We start from the raw sequence: 19,530 nt of genomic DNA, 5'->3' as shown, positions 1-19,530 counted from the left end.
CCAGTCAAAAGTTTGGACCCACCTACTCATTCAAGGGTTTTTCTTTATTTTTACTTGTTTCTATATTTTAGAATAATGATGAAGACATCAAAACTATGAAATAACACATATGGAATCAAGTAGTAACCAAAAAACTGTTAAACAAATCTAAATCTATTTTATATTTGAGATTCTTCAATGTAGCCACCCTTTGCCTTGATGACAGCTTTACACATTCTTGACATTCTCTCAACCAGCTCCACCTGGAATACTTGTCCAACAGTCCTGAAGCAGTTCCCATATATGCTGAGCACTTGTTGGCTGCCTTTCCTTCACTCTGCAGTCCAACTCATCCCAAACCATCTAATTTGGGTTGAGGTCGGATGATTGTGGAGGCCAGGTCATCTGACGCAGCCCACCATCACTCTCCTTCTTGGTAAAATAGCCCTTTCACAACCTAGAGGTGTGTTGGGTCATTGTCCTATTGAAAAATAAATAATAGTCCACTAAGCGCAAACCAAATGGGATGGCGTATCGCTGCAGAATGCTGTGGTAGCCATGCTGGTTAAGTAGGCCTTGAATTCTAAATAAATCACCAACAGTGTCACCAGCAAAGCACCCCCACACCATCACACCACCTCCTCCATGCTTCATTGTAGAGAAGCACACACGCAGAGATCATTCGTTCACCTACTCTACGTCTCACAAAGACACAGGGTTGGAACCAAAAATCTCAAATTTGGACTCATCAGATAAAAGGACAGATTTCCACTGGTCTAATGTCCATTGCTCATGTTTCTTTGCCCAAGAAAGTTTATTCTTATCGGTGTTCTTTAGTAGTTGTTTTCTTTGCAGCAATTTGGCCATGGAGGCCTGATTCATGTAGTTTCCTTTGAACAGTTGATGTTGAGATGTGTCTGTTACTTGAACTCTGTGAACCATTTATTTGGCCTGCAATTTCTGAGGCTGGTAACTTTAATGTACTTATCCTCTGCAGCAGATGTAACTTTGGATCTTCCTTTCCTGTGGAGGTCCTCATGAGAGCCAGTTTCATCATAGCACTTGACGGTTTTTGCAACAAAACTTGAGGAAACATTCAACATCCTTCATGTCTTAAAGTAATGATGGACTGTCATTTCTCTTTGCTTATTTGAGCTGTTCTTGCCATAATATGGACTTGCATTCCAGGTGACTAGTACCTCTTGAAGCTGGTTGAGAGAATGCCAAGAGTGTGCAAAGCTGGCATCAAGGCAAAGGGTGGCTACATTGAAGAATCTCAAATGTAAAATATATGTTGATTTGTTTAACACTTTTTGGGTTAATACACGATTCCATATGTGTTATTTCATAATGTTGATGTCTTCACTATTATTCTACAATATAGAAAAAAAGTAAAAACTAAAGAAAAGCCCTTGAATGAGTAGATGTGTCCTAACGTTTGACTGGTACTGAATCCCTCGAGTAGGCTACTTATTTTGCCCACCTTTAATGAGTTCAAAGTGTTCTGCTTAACCCTAACCAGGTCTTGAACATCCTCAATAAGGGAACATTTAGAACTTCTGTCAATGTAGGCTAATCATTCTCAGACTAAATGTCATTATTTTTTAGACTCTTACTAAATATAGGCCCTTTTTTTACATTAGCATTAGGTTAGATAAAATTCCTTACATAGCCTATGGCCTATTAGAAAACAATGTCATTGTCCAGCCGTGCTGGTTTATATTGCAGTGCTCTGTCCTTAGGCTTAGACAGTGAGGAAGGGACCTGGTGCTATAGCCTAGTGAGTGTGCTTGTCCTGGAGTCATGCTGTATACACACTGTGGCTCTCTGTGAATGTCGGCTCGTTTATCTCTATCAACCACTACCGCACGTCAGTAAATGAAAAGCTTTTCTGTCGAGCTTTAGTGGCTGTTTAAAGACTGCACTCTGTGATTCTTTCGTCTCGGACCGATCTCGCCCCGTTTTTTAATATTTCCCTCGCTCCTCTCCTCCCCTCCTTCCTCTTCTCTCTCTCTCTCTCTCTCATGTTCTGTGTGGACAGAGCGACGGAGTTTCTCTCAACCCAGATGTGTAATAGGCGCGCGTTTTCCAGAGGCTCGGTTATAAAGCGTCCGTTATTTATCCGACTACTTTCAACTGTTCTCCTTTTCGGTAAGGAACTGCTCATCGAGCCTCACGCGCACGGCAGGCAGGAAGACAATCAAATCAAGGACTGATCCTTTATGATTGCTTTGAATCGAATTTTCATCTTTCAGTTAACTATGAGATTGCTTCAACCCTGCTCTCAGGATTAATTCCTATGTAATCGTTATTTGTTTCCCCCTCTCGTCCAATATCTGTCTCCAAGTGTAGGCTAAGCTTGTTCTGTGGTCATGGGGTGTATACTTTCATTTTTGCCTAGGCTGTTGAGGGTCTTGACCGTTGTGTAAAAGCGGTTACCGTGTGGATTTATGGTCTTCACAGACAAAGAGCCAGCGAAGGGAAACTAGTGGAAGTTTGAGACCAGGAAGAATGCAGGCGACGTGTTGGTGTGCGGTGTTACTCCTGACGCCAGCGTTTTACTTGGTGAGTGGTGCTTTTGTTTGTTTGTCAATACTTTTGTCGTTTCATTGTTGTCTCGGTGTTTTGTAGTTTTTCAATTACATATTGTACTACAATTACATGTGTAGAAGTGCATTCTTATGAAATGCACCTCACTGACAGAACTGTTGATGCCAACTATTCACTTCAGGCTCATGTCCTGTGCATAATAAGCATTGCATAAAAACATTCCGTCGTCCTGTATCAGGGTGTTGGTAGGAAATACAACTTTTTAATTCCACATTATCGTGACTGAGACATGTCTGCGCGTGGGTTTTTAAAACAGACTATATATCAATTATGCGTTTCTATTTGATCACTGTGGGTTATGGTGTCCAATTAATGGGACTAATTAGTGCAATACATTTTCTAAATGAATGCATGTGGTTATAAGACTGAATTAATAAGGATTTAATCTTTGTCTGACCAATAAAAAAAAAAAAACATATCTAAAAGAAATAACACATTTAAAGTGTCAAATTAAAATAATTTCCCGAGCTGAAAACGGAGAAGATGTTGGTGCAGTTCCAACAAAACGTCTCATGGTGGCGCCATAAACCAAAACCAGCGGCAGGTGCGTCTGAAGGCTACACGTAGTAAACCTTTCAAATTCTCAGTTGCTCCTTTTGATTTAGTCAGTAACCGTTTTTCCTTTCAGTCCGCCACAACAAGAATTATCCCACTCATAGCAGTCATATTAGACACAACATTGAGGGGAGATTTTCGTGCGTGATCCGTACAACTCTGCTGAATCTTGCTGATCTCAAAGGGTGCATAACGTGATAACATTTAAGTTATGCTAGGCCATTGAGTGGAAAGAAAAGCACAGGTTTCTCAAGCACCAACGATTTGTTAAAAAGTAACTCACACTTTATCTGATATATAAAAGAATGCCACTTAATATTTCAAACAAAGTCACTTTCTAAGTTGGCTATATTGTAATTTGTAACAAAACACACACGCGCGCGCGCGTTCAGCTGTCGTGTGAATTCTGCAGAGACCTTGAGGAGAGTAGCCTAGTGTCTTCAAACTATGTAGCCTAACCTTCTGTTCCCTATCACTAACCCAGATAGCTTACCACATCATGCACCTACATGAATCAGCCTTTTATTCTTACTGGGACTGAGCGGCGATTCTCTAATTCCACTCACTCTCTCTCAATACACAACTCAAAATAAGTGTTTATTCCTTCGAGATGAGCGTAAAACGGTATTGAAATCAGGTCTACGGTAGCACTGTGTCAGACTTTACTGTCCGGTGTTAAAAGAGAATGTAAGTAAAAGGTTTGTAATATACAGTTCGCAACACACACAAACCCGCAAACATACACAAAATTGATGGTTTTTGGTGTATTTCCTTTGAACTTACCTGCAGCGTAATATGCAAGTTATAACAGGACGTTTTTCTCCACACATTTTAGATTTCACGAAATAGACCTATTCAACGGGAATCTCTTATAACTGTCCTATTGACACTTGGTTAGAATTATTTCATATGCATAATCCTCACTCAAAATGACCGTTAATCAAACTAAAATTATTCTAATCAAGCTAATTCATTTACTTGTTGTTTTCTATCGGCCTGATTGAATAAAATGTAATTGCGTAGCCAATTTAAATTTAAATTCAGAAAAACATGTCATTATTGTTAGTTGTCGATGGGGTATTGTCTTAACACATTATCCAAAATTAGTCTGAAAACTTCCATGACGCATTAGACTATGCTTAAGATGTAGGCATATAGATAGGCCTATAAAGTGTTTTACAATAAGATATCCTATAAAATGATTAAGAGTGAGGTTTTAATTAATCCCACAGCGTTATAATAATTTGAGAGTGCTCAGAACCTATACAATTCACATTTCTAGCAACATTTATTAATCATAATTCAATTAATCTAACTGTAATCTAAAAGTTAGCGTTACAAATTGTCACATTTGATTATGGGCTTTTTTAAGGATACCGCTAGACTATCTTGTAGGATGTGAACACCACAGACATCTCAGATGCAACATATAAAACAATGCATGACCTGTTTACTATAAACGTTAAATCACAGATTTAATAGGCAAAATTACATTTCCCAGTATAAAGGGCTCCTCTCGCACAGAATTCCACCTGTGAATTTCAATCAAACAAGAGAAGAAACATAATCTGATATTCTGATATTCAAGACGGCTGTTTTACGCACCCTAACACAGCCGGGTAGAATGCGTCCTAATTGAACACATAATTGCAGTGGGATGGAAAATATGTTTTAAAAGTTTGTTGTGTTCATTCAAACAAGTAAAGATGTAAGCTTGAAGATGAAACCTGAAATCACATAGGCCTAATAGTACGAAATGACAAATTTGACGGTCTTCAACCGATTCCCCGCCCTAAAAATGTTTTGTCGATTCAGGTATAGGCCTACTTGCTTTTACGTTTGTTTTGATTTTGATCAATTCAATACAACGGAATATTGTAGGATTTATTTTTTTATCTATATTAAAATTGATTCGTTTTTTTTTTTGTTGCATGATGATATTGGCTCCAGGTTTTGAGATTAGAAATGAGTCTGTAATTTATATCCTACATTTAGCAATTCAATTAGTCTTTTGGCTTTGTAAAAAGGTAGGCCTATTTCATTCAACCGTAAAGACAGTATACTCTTTTGATTGTATTGTCTTATAGTTGCGAATTGGTTACTGTGAGTTGAATTCTACACCTGAATATCTGCTCTCTCCCTGTCTGCGCCCCACTAAACCTAGATTATTATTTTCCAGACAGTCGGGTTTATCCATACCTAAAGGGATTACCGTTGAACTTTGACGGTTTTATTTCGTGTTAAAAGCTCTTGTCTCCTCTCTAAGCCTCTTGTCTGAGCGGCGCGCGCCTTGACCTGGATAACACTGCGCTCGCTCTGAAGAACAGTTTATGCAGGTGTTCGGTGGTATAATACAGCGCGCGCCTCTCCGGGAGGGCGACATTCACAAATGAATATGGTCACTATGGATACAGAATTTAATTAAAATTGTCCTTATTATTTTAATTGTTCTAATCCATAGGATTTAAAAGGATTGTGTTATTTTGTCGGTTTAGTTGGGAGTTATGTGTGATGTGTGTTTCCGTGTTTGTGTCTCTGCTTGTGGGTGCCCTATTGGGTTCATGTGTAGGTGTGTTTGCTATGTATTTTTGTGCATCTTACTTCTGATCAAGACAGTTCCAATACAGATCTGACATTCTTTTAAGGCGGTTTTGCTCCCAGCAGAGCGACTGCTGCTCATACTCTGTTGACTGACAGCAAGTGTGAACAGCATGTTCTCTGGCCCCATGACTGGAAGCAGGGTGGCTCCTATTGCTGCAACACATAGCTGTCTGTGACTGGCAGATGTGTTTGTGTGTGTGTGTGTGTGTGTGTGTGTGTGTGTGTGTGTGTGTGTGTGTGTGTGTGTGTGTGTGTGTGTGTGTGTGTGTGTGTGTGTGTGTGTGTGTGTGTGTGTGTGTGTGCGCACGCATGTTTCCCAGCCAAGTCTCACTTCCTCTAAGGGGTCAATGAGGAGGCTCTGTTCCTGAGGGACAGACAGACAGACAAAGTGTGTCCTGAATTACACCTTATTCCCTAAATAGTGCACTACTTTAGGCCGGGCATATTACTACAACACCATCATTTTTAACAGGCTTGAGACAGGGCCTGTCATGCAAAGCAGTTGGCGCAGTGGGAGAGATACAGACAGCCTGCATCCTAAATGGCACTCTATTCCCTGTATAGTGCACTACGTTTGGCCAGCCTCTCACCATTGTTAGTGGGGCTTACCAGTACCGCAATATTTTTGCCATGGCAAAAATGAAAACAACAAGCAGACCAAACTCTTTGGGAATGCCACAAAAAGATCAGTGTATTGGAAAATACTGTTTACATTTCAGCCTCGTTAGACAATAGTACATTACATCAGTGTAGAACAGAAACCAGTCCAATTGTGATGCTGTCCTTTCATTGAACACAAATGGCATTCTATTTTTTGTCAGCCATTTTCTTTTCCGTTTATTGGGACAAATACAGATGTAGGATCTTAATTTGATCACCCTGTTGCAAAACAAAATAACAAGATTATTTTCCTGCTGTAGCAAACTTTGCTCAAATTAAGATCCTACATCTGTATATACCATCATGCCATGTCAGGCATTCTGAGCAGTGGGAGAGGAGAGAGAGGATGCTATGCTGAGATCCTATACCGAGCACACTGTGTATGGAAGAGTATGAGGTTATCGATTTTGTTGAATTGGTTGCATCCCAAATGGTACCATATTCCCTAAACTGTAGCACTACCGTTGTCCATAAATCCACATACAGTAGTCCACATACTGTAGGCCGAGAGCAGGGCCGTAAAGGGGCATGTCCGGGAGTTCAGTCTCTTAGCACACAGCACTATAATCCTCTATTAAACCCCCAGCCCCTTCACAGCACAGCCAAGTGGTCCCTAGGCAGCTCTGTTTCATGTGAATTAACAGTCAACTTTAACTGAGGAACTCCGGTAACTCTCAACCAGCATTACAATACTGTGAACTGTCTCCATGCCTGTTGACCATCTATTGCAATCACATTATCTTTGATTGAAATAACACTTGAAGTGTAATCTGTTATTGCTGTGAATATTTTCTGGAAGTGATTCATATTTCGATATATATATCTATGATTAATCCATATAATTGTGTCAGCATTATGGTGTATTGTCATTTTTGCGTGGCCCTGTGATATAGAAGGTATTTTATGGTTATTTACATAGTTCACTTCACACAACATCTAATTTTGGTAGATTTGTTTATTAAGATTTAATGAAATGTGAATTCTACTTCAAATGGAATAGAATTCTGTAGATCTTTGGTTGAAATGTGAAAAAAAAAGATTTTTAGTTTAATTAACTTTGTACCTATCTATATTGACTGAACCTGTTGAGGCCCGGAGCAGCAGGCTCTCCAAACATGCTTCAATTCTGTACTGTTGACCTTTGACCATTCAATCAGAGACTGGAAGTGTCTCGGGAATTAAGCCCCCCACCTCACCTGTGTGTGTTGTCTCAGAAGACCCTGTGGTGCAACTCTGTCATTGACACGCTATTTTATGTCATTTAGCAGGTGCTCTTATTCAGAGAAACTTACAGGAGCAATTAGAGTTAAGTGCCTTGCTCAAGGGCACATTGGCAGATTTCTCACCTAATCGGCTCAGGGATTCAAACTAGTGACCTTTCGGTTAATGGCCCAATGCTCTTAACCACTAGGCTTCCTGATAGAGGTCGACCGATTACGATTTTTCAACGCCGATACCGATTATTGGAGGACCAAAAAAGCCGATACCGATTAATCGGCCGATTTGTATTTATTTATTTGTAATAATGACAATTACAACAATACTGAATGAACACTTAATTTAACTTAACATAATACATAAATAAAATCAATTTAGCCTCAAGTAAATAATGAAACATGTTCAATTTGGTTTAAATAACGCAAAAACAAAGTGTTGGAGAAGAAAGTAAAAGTGCAACATGTTCCATGTAAAATGTGCGCCATGTAAGAAAGCTAACGTTTCAGTTCCTTGCTCAGAACATGAGAACATATGAAAGCTGGTGGTTCCTTTTAACATGAGTCTTCAATATTCCCAGGTAAAAAGTTTTAGGTTGTAGTTATTATAGGAATTATAGGACTATTTCCCTCTATACCATTTGTATTTCATTAACCTTTGACTATTGGATGTTCTTATAGACACTTTAGTATTGCCAGTGTAACAGTATAGCTTCCGTCCCTCTCCTCTGTCCTCCCTGGGCTCGAACCAGCAACACAACGACAACAGCCACCCTCGAAGCAGCGTTACCCATGCAGAGCAAGGAGAACAACCACTCCAAGTCTCAGAGCGAGTGACGTTTGAAACGCTATTAGCGCGCGCTAACTAGCTAGTCATTTCACTTCGGTTACACCAGCCTCATCTCGGGAGTTGATAGGCTTGAAGTCATAAACAGCGCAATGCTTGACGCACAACGAAGAGCTGCTGGCAAAACGCACAAAAGTGCTGTTTGAATGATGTTTACGTGCCTGCTTCTGCCTACCACCGCTCAGTCAGATACTTAGATACTTGTATTCTTGTATGCTCAGTCAGATTATATGCAACGCAGGACACGCTAGATAATATCTAGTAATATCATCAATCATGTGTAGTTAACTAGTGATTATGATTGATTGTTTTTTATAAGATAAGTTTAATGCTAGCTAGCAACTTACCTTGGCTTACTGCATTCACGTAACAGGCAGTCTTCCTTGTGGAGTGCAACGAGAGAGAGGCAGGTCGTTATTGCGTTGGACTAGTTAACTGTAAGGTTGCAAGATTAGATCCCCTGAGCTGACTAGGTGAAAATCTGTCGTTCTGCCCCTGAACGGGGCAGTTAACCCACCGTTCCTTGGCCGTAATTGAAAATAAGAATGTGTTCTTAACTGACTTGCCTAGTTAAATAAATCAAATCAAATCAAATGTATTTATATAGCCCTTCGTACATCAGCTGATATCTCAAAGTGCTGTACAGAAACCCAGCCTAAAACCCCAAACAGCAAGCAATGCAGGTGTAGAAGCACGGTGGCTAGGAAAAACTCCCTAGAAATGCCAAAACCTAGGAAGAAACCTAGAGAGGAACCAGGCTATGTGGGGTGGCCAGTCCTCTTCTGGCTGTGCCGGGTGGAGATTATAACAGAACATGGTCAAGATGTTCAAATGTTCATAAATAACCAGCATGGTCGAATAATAATAAGGCAGAACAGTTGAAACTGGAGCAGCAGCACGGCCAGGTGGACTGGGGACAGCAAGGAGTCATTGGGAGGTATATAAATAAGGAGGTATATAAATAAACCTTTATATAAATAAAGGTATATAAAAAATAAAATAAAATAATCAAAAATTTAAATCGGCAAATCGGCGCCCCAAAATACCGATTTCCGATTGTTATGAAAACTTGAAATTGGTCCTAATTAATCGGCCATTCCGATTAATCTGTCGACCTCTACTTCCTGACAATTCAAGGTGACCTGACCATGATGTGCTCCTCTATTGAACTGCTTTTGTGGTATGATGACACACCTGGTGGTCCACTTATGATGACACGCCTGGTGGCCCACTTATGATGTGTCCTGGGGGCAACGCTTCTTTCTCCTTTATCAACACTCAGTCGGTCTCCATGGACCAATAAAACCCTGCATGGAAGACAGTAATATGTGTGTGTGTGTGTGTGTGTGTGTGTGTGTGTGTGTGTGTGTGTGTGTGTGTGTGTGTGTGTGTGTGTGTGTGTGTGTGTGTGTGTGTGTGTGTGTGTGTATGTGTGTACTTGACCTTGGTTTGGGGCAGAAAGTCAATGATAATCGTCCATAGTGGTCCTTGGTGGACATTGGTACATTTTTGACTGCATGGATCATTACAGTTTTGTTTATTCAAATTCAACAGGGAGAAGCTGGGAAGCGGGCAATTATTCACGGCACAGTTTGCAATCTTTTATGGTGTTTTAATTGGAAAGTATTTAATTGATGACTAGACCCCGAATCTTCCCTACCATCAAAAGAACACAAACAACCCTGACCCCTGACTGCAGGCGCTGGGGATCTGACACTGCGTGTGTGTGTGTGTGTGTGTGTGTGTGTCTGTGTGTATCCGTGTACGTGTCCGCATGCGTTTTATGTGATTAATCATCCCCATCCTCCATCTTTCCCCACCATGCACTGTTCCAGTTTTTCAATCGCTTCAGAGACCAGGGGTCATAGTTGGAGCTGACCACTGAAGGGCACTGACTGTATCTGTGGAATGTAACTAAGGCCTGGCCTGACCTGAGGTTTGATCCTTTGGGGAACTCTTCTCTGTCTGCTCCACTTATAGCTCCACTACTCTGCTATCCTCTCCCTGGGAACTGTAGGAAGTCTATCTGCTCCACTTATAGCTCCACTACTCTGCTATACTCGCTCTGGGAACTGTAGGAAGTCTATCTGCAGCCCCTTCATAGGAGAACAAGCTTTGTAGTATACCTACCTGAGTTCAAATATGATTTGAAATCATTTAAAATACCTTCTATGTGCTTGATTGAGCTTGCCATGCTAAATGGACCAATAGAATCGTTCCAGAACGGCACACCCCCTTCCATCTGGCATTCCAGGCAGGTTAGAGCAAACGGTCAAAGTGTTTGAAAGATTTTTAATAGTTTTTGAACCCAGGACTGTTTTGTAAAGCTGTAGAGCTGCTTGGGAAACTGTTTCTAAAGGCAGGAAATGACTGAGATGACCCACTGGCAAATTGCTTTACATGGCCAGAGTTACTCTGAGGACGGGTTTGAAGTTGCTTTAGTGCTCTGAAGAGTTACGTCTATATTGAAATCTGACAGGGATATTTGTGTTGTTGGGAGAGGCATTCAAAAATCTTGATCGACAGTGCTATCATTGCCTGTATTGAACTTTCAAGATGGGTTTACTAGAAATAGCCTTTGTCTTTATGGATATTTTATATGTCAATGTCTTGCCTCCGTCCTGTTTCCCAGTATCCTTCCTTAGGCATGATTAGTTGTTGTAACATGCCAGCACCAGCATATGCATGGCAGGAAAAAGTATTCAGTACACTGGGATTTGTTCCTGCCTTAGTGAATAGCTGTAGTGAATGGGTGTTGACTAGTGATGGGATTTGTACCTAACGGCTGTGGTGATGGATTGCATGAGTCTGCTGATGGGCTTGATTGACCACTTTAACAGAGCAGCGATCAGACACTCTCGCTTGGCTGGGTCTATGTGGCAGGGATCAGATAGGATGAGAAGGGGATGAGGGGGGAAGAGGAGAAGAGGGAGGGGGAAGGGGAGGTGAGGGGAAGGGTAGAGGAGGGCAGCAATCCTGCTCGGCTGAGTCTAGAAGGAGGGGAAGGGAGGGGAGAGAAGAGGAAGGGGAAGGGGAGGAAGTGTGCACGTTTCCGTCCATCCAACACGACATGGTGATGGATCTGTCCACAGGGCTGTGTCCCGGCGCCCGTTGATGGGAATTACCAGAGACGTCCGTTATCTTTCCATCCCCTTAAGTAACAGTCATTGGCCATGCAGGAGCACTAGCTCCATTCAAGCTCCAGGGGCACGTTTCCAAAGCCTGGTTAAACCACACTGAATGTGTCCATGGTGAGAGCAGTGTTCAGGCTGGTCTAATCAGGCTACGTTTGGAAGAGCTGTAAGAACAAATCCATGAGGGATGAACACACGTCCCATCAACTGTCTGTCTGTCGGCAGCACAGCACCTTGTGTTAAAGTTTTTCGGTTGCTTCCTCTCCTTCAGATTACTTTCTCACTCTCTTCCTCTGTCTCTCCCGCTTTCTCTGATATTTGTGAATACATTATGGGGACAATTTTCACATCAGAATCGGGAATAGGTAGAATCGTGGAATTAACTCAAGATGTGTCATAATTCCCTCATAGGGACTGAATGTACCATTAGATCTGGTGTGGTATTTTCAGTGCCAGCTGTTTCTACATGACACCTTGAATAGAACTACTGCATGTTGAAGATGATTTGACCAGATTTGTCCTGAAAGAGGTGAAGGTGCAGGTTTAAAGTAGAGCAAATGAAAAGCGGATGGAAAAGAGGATGAGAATATTGAAGAGAGGAGGAGTATCAGGAATCAAGGTAAGACCCAAGTGCAGACTGTGTGAAGTAACAATGTTTATTGTAACAACAGGGGCAGGCAAACGACAGGTCAAGGCAGGCAGGGGTTGATAATCCGGAGTAGGAGTAAAGGTTCAGGATGGCCGGCAGGCTCAGGGACAGGCAGAGGGGTCAGGCGGGTGGGTACAGGGTCAGCACAGGCAAGGGTCAAAAATCAGGAAGAGAAGAAAAAGAGAGGCTGGGAAAAGACGGGCGCCGACAGGACAAACGCTGGAAAGCTTGACAAACAAGACGAACTGGCAGACAGAAAACACAAGTATAAATACCCAGAGGATAAGTGGGGAAGAAGGGCAACACCTGGAGGGGGTGGAGACAAGCACAAGGACAGGTGAGACAGATCAGGGTGTGACAAGGAGTGATGAGGACAGCGTGTTTTTTGATTGTCTTGTTGCTTCAATTATTGTACTGTTTGTGAGCATCCATTTTGTTGTTGTTGACACCCATATGTGTGTGTCAGCTTGTGTTGGTTTCAACATTCTGACTGTTTTTTGTTTTGGCTGTCACTCCAGGCAACAAGAAACATGTTAATGCAGCAGACTGGAAGCGCATCTGATGGGGGGAGTTGTAACTCATATTTTAGACTAGAGTAATGAGCAATTAAGTCTGTACGTGTTACTACAAATTGAAACAAGAAGATGACTGCTGTTATTGAAGTGCTGGTTCACAAAAATTACAAGATTATATACTTGTTTCCTGACCTTGTAAATAGTGTATATGACAAGAACAGAATGCAATTCACGGGTTGGTTTGTTCACCTAGCCACTACCACCAAATGTCGAAATTAATGAACAATTTTGTGAACTATCACTTTAACCTGAAATATTCCTTTAAGCTTTGGTTGGGTTTTTATCTGCGTAAGACATGTACCCCAGTCAGAAAGTGTCTGCTAACCTTGTGTTATAACTCAGTGCTGTTACTGATTAGCTTATCAATTATCAGCTGTTCCCAGAATGCTCTTGGGTCGAGAGGTGATTCAATGAGTTTGAGTTGGGACAAATGGATTAGATCGACTCTATGAAATGTTTTTATTTTATTTTTGTAATGATAATTGAATTACATTTACTCCATACACGTATGTACTGCTTATCTTAAAATGACTTACCAATCATTATAAACTGGGTAGTTAGAGTCCTGAATGCTGATTGGCTGAAAGCCGTATGAAAAAATATATACTTTTTACTGATTTTATTCCATTGGTACCCAGTTTATAAAAGCAATAAGGCACCTCTGGGGTTTGTGGTATAGGGCCAATATACCACAGCTAATGGCTGCATCCACTTTAATTAATGGGGCCACTTTAATAAATTGATTACTAGTCACTTTAATAATGCCACTTTAATAATGTTTACATATCTTGCATTACTCATCTCATATGTACACTACCATTCGAAAGGGGTTACTTTCAAATGTCCTTGTTTTTGAAAGAAAAGCTCATTTTTGTCCATTAAAATAACATCAAATTGATCAGAAATACAGTGTAGACATTGTTAACGTTGTAAATGACCATTGTAGTGGAAACAGCAGATTTTTTAATGGAATATCTACATAGGCCTACAGAGGCCCATTATCAGCATCCATCACTCCTGTGTTCCAATGGCACGTTGTGTTAGCTAATCCAAGTTTATCATTTTAAAAGGTTAATTGATCATTAGGAAACCCTTTTGCAATTATGTTACAGCTGAAAACTGTTGTTCTGATTAAAGAAGTAATACAACTGTCCTTCTTTAGACTAGTTGAGTATCTGGAGCATCAGCATTTGTGGGTTCGATTACAGGCTCAAAATGGGCAGAAACAAATAACTTTTTTCTGAAACCCGTCAGTCTGTTCTTGTTCTGAGAAATGAAGGCTATTCCATGTGAGAAATTGCCAAGAAACTGAAGATCTGGTACAATGCTGTGTACTACTCCCAGAACAGCGTAAACTGTCTTTAACCAGAATATAAAGAGGAGTGGGAGGCCCCGGTGCATAACTGAGCAAGAGGACAAGTACATTAGAGCGTCTAGTTTGAGAAACAGACGCCTCACAAGTCCTCATCTGGCAGCTTCATTAAATAGTACCCGCATAACACCAGTCTCAACGTCAACAGTGAAGAGGCAACTTCGGGATGCTGGCCTTCTAGATAGAGTTGCAAAGAAAAAGACACATCTCAGACTTTGCCAATAAAAATAAAAGATTAATATGGGCAAAAGAACACAGACACTGGACAGAGATATTGCTTTTTCTTTGCAACTCTGCCTAGAAGGCCAGCATCCCGGAGTCGCCTCTTCACTGTTGACGTTGAGACTGGTGTTGTCTACAGAATTCGGTCACATGACAGCTCGAAAGGTGTCACGCCCTGACCTGAGATATCTCTGTTTTCTTTATATTTTGGTTAGGTCAGGGTGTGACTAGGGTGGATACGCTAGGTTTTGTATTGTCTAGGGTTTTTATATGTCTAGGGTTTTATAGGACTAGGTATTTTTATGTTTATGGTGGCCTGACATGGTTCCCAATCAGAGGCAGCTGTTTATCGTTGTCTCTGATTGGGAATCATATTTAGGTAGCCATTTCCCCTTTGGTGTTTGTGGGTTCTTATTCTATGTTTAGTTGCCTGTCTGCACTATTCGTATTAGCTTCACGTTTTGTTAGTTTTGTTGTTTTGTTAGTTTGTTCAGTGTTCTTTCTTTAATTAAAAGAAGAATGTACGCATACCAAGCTGCACCTTGGTCCCCTTCGTACGACGGACAGGACAGAAGAACCCACCACAAAAGGACCAAGCAGCGTGGTAAGGAGGAGCAGCGTTTTATGGGGAAATGAACATAGGAGGAGATTCTGGATGGAGCAGGACCTTGGACGCCGGCTGGGAGTATCGCCGTCCGAAGGGAGAAATAGAGGCAGCGAAAGCGGAATGGCGATATTACGAGGAGTTTTACCAACGAGACAAGCACGAGAGGCAGCCCCATAATTTTTTTGGGGGGGTGGGGCGGACACGGGGAGATCGGTTGAGTCAGGTTGGAGACCTGAGCCAACTCCTCGTGCTTACCGTGGGGAGCGTGTGACTGGTCAGACACCATGTTATGCAGTGATGTGCACGGTGTCTCCAGTGACTAGGGTGGATACGCTAGGTTTTGTATTGTCTAGGGTTTTTGTATGTCTAGGGTTTTGTAGGTCTAGGTATTTGTATGTTTATGGTGGCCTGATATGGTTCCCAATCAGAGGCAGCTGTTTATCGTTGTCTCTAATTGGGGATCATATTTAGGTAGCCTTTTCCCCTTTGGTGTTTGTGGGTTCTTATTCTATGTTTAGTTGCCTGTCTGCACTATTCGTATTAGCTTCACGTTTCGTTCGTTTTGTTGTTTTGTTCAGTGTTGTTTAATTAAAAGAAGAATGTACGTATACCACGCTGCACCTTGGTCTCCTTTGAATTTTATCTTTTAGATTTCAATCATCTCAATTTTTAATGTTAACCACATTACAATGATTTTGAGACACAAAGATAATATATTTTTTAATTTTGGGGGGATTTTAGGGATTTAGACTTTTTGACTCAATTCTCCATACAGGCCAATGATTATAACGGTGATTCTGATCTAACCATAAATTAATATATTGTACCACTGGCTTGAGACGATTGAAGTTCAGTATGTAGGGTAGCCCTTGATATAGTAGGCTCAAGTTAACTAGCTAGCTAACTTAGCTGGGTCATTATTGCCCATGCAAGGAAATTGGGCTAGAAAGCATTTTAGCCAGGTAGCCTAGTCTAGGACATCAAAACTAAAAGTGTGTACCACTGTATGACAGTCATGGAACGTTTTGCCAACATGAAAAAGAAGAGGATAGCATTGGCGTAGGATCTAGTCTACAAGTAGGGTATCAACAACAACATGTTCTTCTATTTGCGCACACACGCGCACACACACACACACACACACACACACACACACACACACACACACACACACACACACACACACACACACACACACACACACAGAGAGAGACAGAAATCAGTATCATGGACAGCCACATGATATTTAGTAACGTTGATTGGACCAAATTGTTTTGTTATCTTTAAGTTTGTTTTTTTGTGTATTAAACTAAGCATATAGCCATGTTGATTTGATGATGTTTAAATGTTTTAGTTGAAATGGTGCTGGAATAGCAGAAACAGTGCTCATGTTGTCTTTGTGCTGTCTTGCGGTAACTCCGTGCTTGTAAATCAGTATTTGTTCAGTAAACTGTCACAAACATTGCACAAACTTGCTTGACCATGTTGTAGGACATTTAACTGTTTGTTACATGCAATATTTGCTTTGTGGACTTCACTGGACAGATGTTGCTCTCCGGTTTTGTGATGAAACAAAGGTGTGTGTAGTTGACTTTATTCTGCAACTGTGTGACTGTGGTCTTTTTGTTGTCTCTGCCTTATTGTATATCACGGTGGGGTGTGAAAAAACGAGTTATAGAGCAAACAACACAGGTTGCAATATGGCTTTTTCCTGGCTTGCCTTCAACAGTGATTTTACCCAGAGGCCACTACTGATAGTGATACCAGTCATTATTTTCTTCTTTAATTGGAGAATTGAAGAGTGAGCACTCAAGCTGCAGGACCATGAAGGAGAGAATGAGCCGCACGCATATTGATTGACTCTAGGAAATGATACAAATCAGGGACCTTATCACTCCAACACACAGAGAATGACAGCACTACATTACTTCACTGAGCCTTTTCAGTCCAGGAGATTTCAGTACTATTGATTTTCAGAATTACAATTATATCTCCGTCCCCTATCGGCATCCAGCCATCGAGGAGAGGAGGGAAAAAAAGGGAATATCTGTGAGGTGTTCTGGGGAGGAGGGCTTGAGCTGACACCTGTCACTCATCTGTGCCTGAGATCAAATTGATATTTTAGTGTGTCATCAGACCACCTCTCTATTATGGAATAGAGATGGAGGAGATGTCTTCTGTTCCTTTTCTTATCACTCTTTCTCATTTACCCTCTCTCTCTCTCTCTCTCTCCCTCTCTCCCTCTCTTTCTCTCTCTCTCGTGTGTCTGTCTGTCTGTCTCTGTCTCTCTGTTACTCTCGCTCTCACTCTTTCTCTCACTCTTTCTCTCACTCTCCCCTTCTCTCTCTCTCTCTCTCTCTCTCTCTCTCTCTCTCTCTCTCCATCTCTCTATTCTATAATCAGAGAGGCTCTGAGACACCGAGAATCACATTCATAACCTCTGTTATCACACTGACCCAGGACCTGTAATGAAAGTCTCTTCTCTCAGAGTTAGATGCAGTGTCTAGGTTATTGTTTGCTGCTGGTCTTTGTGTGTGTAGCTTTTCACATTGACCACAAATGTGTTCTTTGTGAGCAGTGGAAAATAATTCCAGTCATATTGTATTGTCCAATCACGCAGAGAAAACTTGCATAATCATTTAATAAGTTTGGAGAGAGAAAAAAACTCAATACCACTATCAGCTCTATATTCATGATGTCACATCCTCTGACATCATCTGCCAAAACCTGCCAAACAAACCTGCAAGATATTGAAAGGAAACATACAGGATATTTTCCCTATGTGCATCTGAAATGAAATACTGTTATACTTTAAGAGGGTTAAGTTATGCTGAATGAATCCTCTCTCTCTCTCTCTCTCTCTCTCTCTCTCTCTCTCTCTCTCTCTCTCTCTCTCTCTCTCTCTCTCTCTCTCTCTCTCTCTCTCTCTCTCTCTCCCGCCTTCCTCCCTCCCTCCCCTCTCTCTGTATACGCCGGAGCATTTCTCAAATCAGTGACCTCTGATGGGAGTCCCTCTAACTGGCAGCGAGGTCTCTGACCTCTGATTCATCCTGTCGCTGTGATGGATAGGCTCTATATGTGTGTGTTCTCCTCAGCTCAGCCAGAGCTCAGAGGATCTGTCAGACATGCCATTACATAAAACATTAGCGTCCCTAACAGCTAATGCTTCACAGGAACACACACACTAGCAGCCCTAAAAACGATTGCTTCACAGGGCCACTGACAGGTACTCAAGATCTCCCTCTCATATCAGTGTGTGTGTAAAAGTGTGTGTGAGGATATGGTATGGTGCAGCTTTGAGTGTTATGTGGAGTGATGGACAGGCAAGCAGAAACCTGCCTGTCAAGCAGAAACCATTTTCCTCTCCGGCATGCTGAGCATATTGGAAAACAGCGTCCCAGAAATTGGGCCACTTTTTGCCTCTAAAACTACTCTCAAAATATACAGAATGGTGAGTTTCTGCCAAAGGAAAATACATACTTTCTCCACATTCCCCCTATAAACCACTTTCTATCTCACCCTTAGACTCAGATAAAAATGCTAAGAACTCTTTGGCTGAAAGTGTCAAGTTAATGGCTCAGGCTATAAAGCTATTCCCAAACTGTTCCAGAATTAACAAAGCTCTTCCCAAACTGTTCCAGAATTAACAAAGCTCTTCCCAAACTGTTCCAGAATTAACAAAGCTATTCCCAAACTGCTCCAGAATTAACAAAGCTATTCCCAAACTGTTCCAGAACTAACAAAGCTATTCCCAAACTGTTCCAGAATTAACAAAGCTATTCCCAAACTGCTCCAGAATGTATTTAATGTGTTTGCTGCTTTTTATTTCTAATAGGCAGAATAAATGCATCTGTTAATCTCTGTTTAAGATCAAACAGGAGGGAGCAAATGGGAGAGAGAACCGTGTGGTGGTTTGTACATGTGCATGTGTCTCTGTGTCTGCCCGTTCGATGGTGAATAGCCAGACATTGATGGGCAGATATTGAGCTCATTTCATTGTGTGATGAGTGTTTTTGTGTGTGCGTACATGTGTGGGTGTGTGCATATACTTGCTGGTGTGTGACAGGGCTGAAATGCAACAGCAAAAGAAATCCAGTGAAAGCGTCAATCACTCAACATGCCCTCCCTTCCACTTGACCTCCAGTGAAGCGTCCGTCTCTCAACATGCCCTCCCTTCCACTTGACCTCCAGTGAAGCGTCCGTCTCTCAACATGCCCTCCCTTCCACTTGACCTCCAGTGAAAGTGATCGTCTCTCTCAACATGCCCTCCCTTCCACTTGACCTCCAGTGAAGCGTCCGTCTCTCAACATGCCATCCCTTCCACTTGACCTCCAGTGAAAGTGATCGTCTCTCTCAACATGCCCTCCCTTCCACTTGACCTCCAGTGAAAGTGATCGTCTCTCTCAACATGCCCTCCCTTCCACTTGACCTCCAGTGAAAGCATCTATCTCACTCAACATGCCCTCCCTTCCACTTGACCTCCAGTGAAGCGTCCGTCTCTCAAC

General features: G+C 41.6%; 1 protein-coding gene across 2 annotated transcripts in view; it reads left to right on the top strand.

Annotated features, from left to right (window-relative positions):
* Nucleotides 1-2,012: 2,012 nt before the first annotated feature.
* The window catches only part of LOC139372689 (neurexophilin-1), a 45,788-nt gene continuing 28,270 nt past the window's right edge, over nucleotides 2,013-19,530 (top strand). Inside the window, exon 1 of one of the 2 annotated variants that reach the window (XM_071112473.1) lies at nucleotides 2,013-2,544. In XM_071112473.1, the coding sequence (XP_070968574.1) occupies nucleotides 2,491-2,544 (54 nt within the window). In that variant the 5' untranslated portion in view covers nucleotides 2,013-2,490. The remainder of the gene's footprint in view (nucleotides 2,545-19,530) is intronic. The other variant, XM_071112474.1, reaches the window with a different exon arrangement.

Source organism: Oncorhynchus clarkii, chromosome 18, assembly GCF_045791955.1.
Source record: "Oncorhynchus clarkii lewisi isolate Uvic-CL-2024 chromosome 18, UVic_Ocla_1.0, whole genome shotgun sequence".
In the NCBI taxonomy this organism is placed as follows: domain Eukaryota; kingdom Metazoa; phylum Chordata; class Actinopteri; order Salmoniformes; family Salmonidae; genus Oncorhynchus; species Oncorhynchus clarkii.
This window is presented reverse-complemented; position numbering and strand designations above follow the sequence as displayed.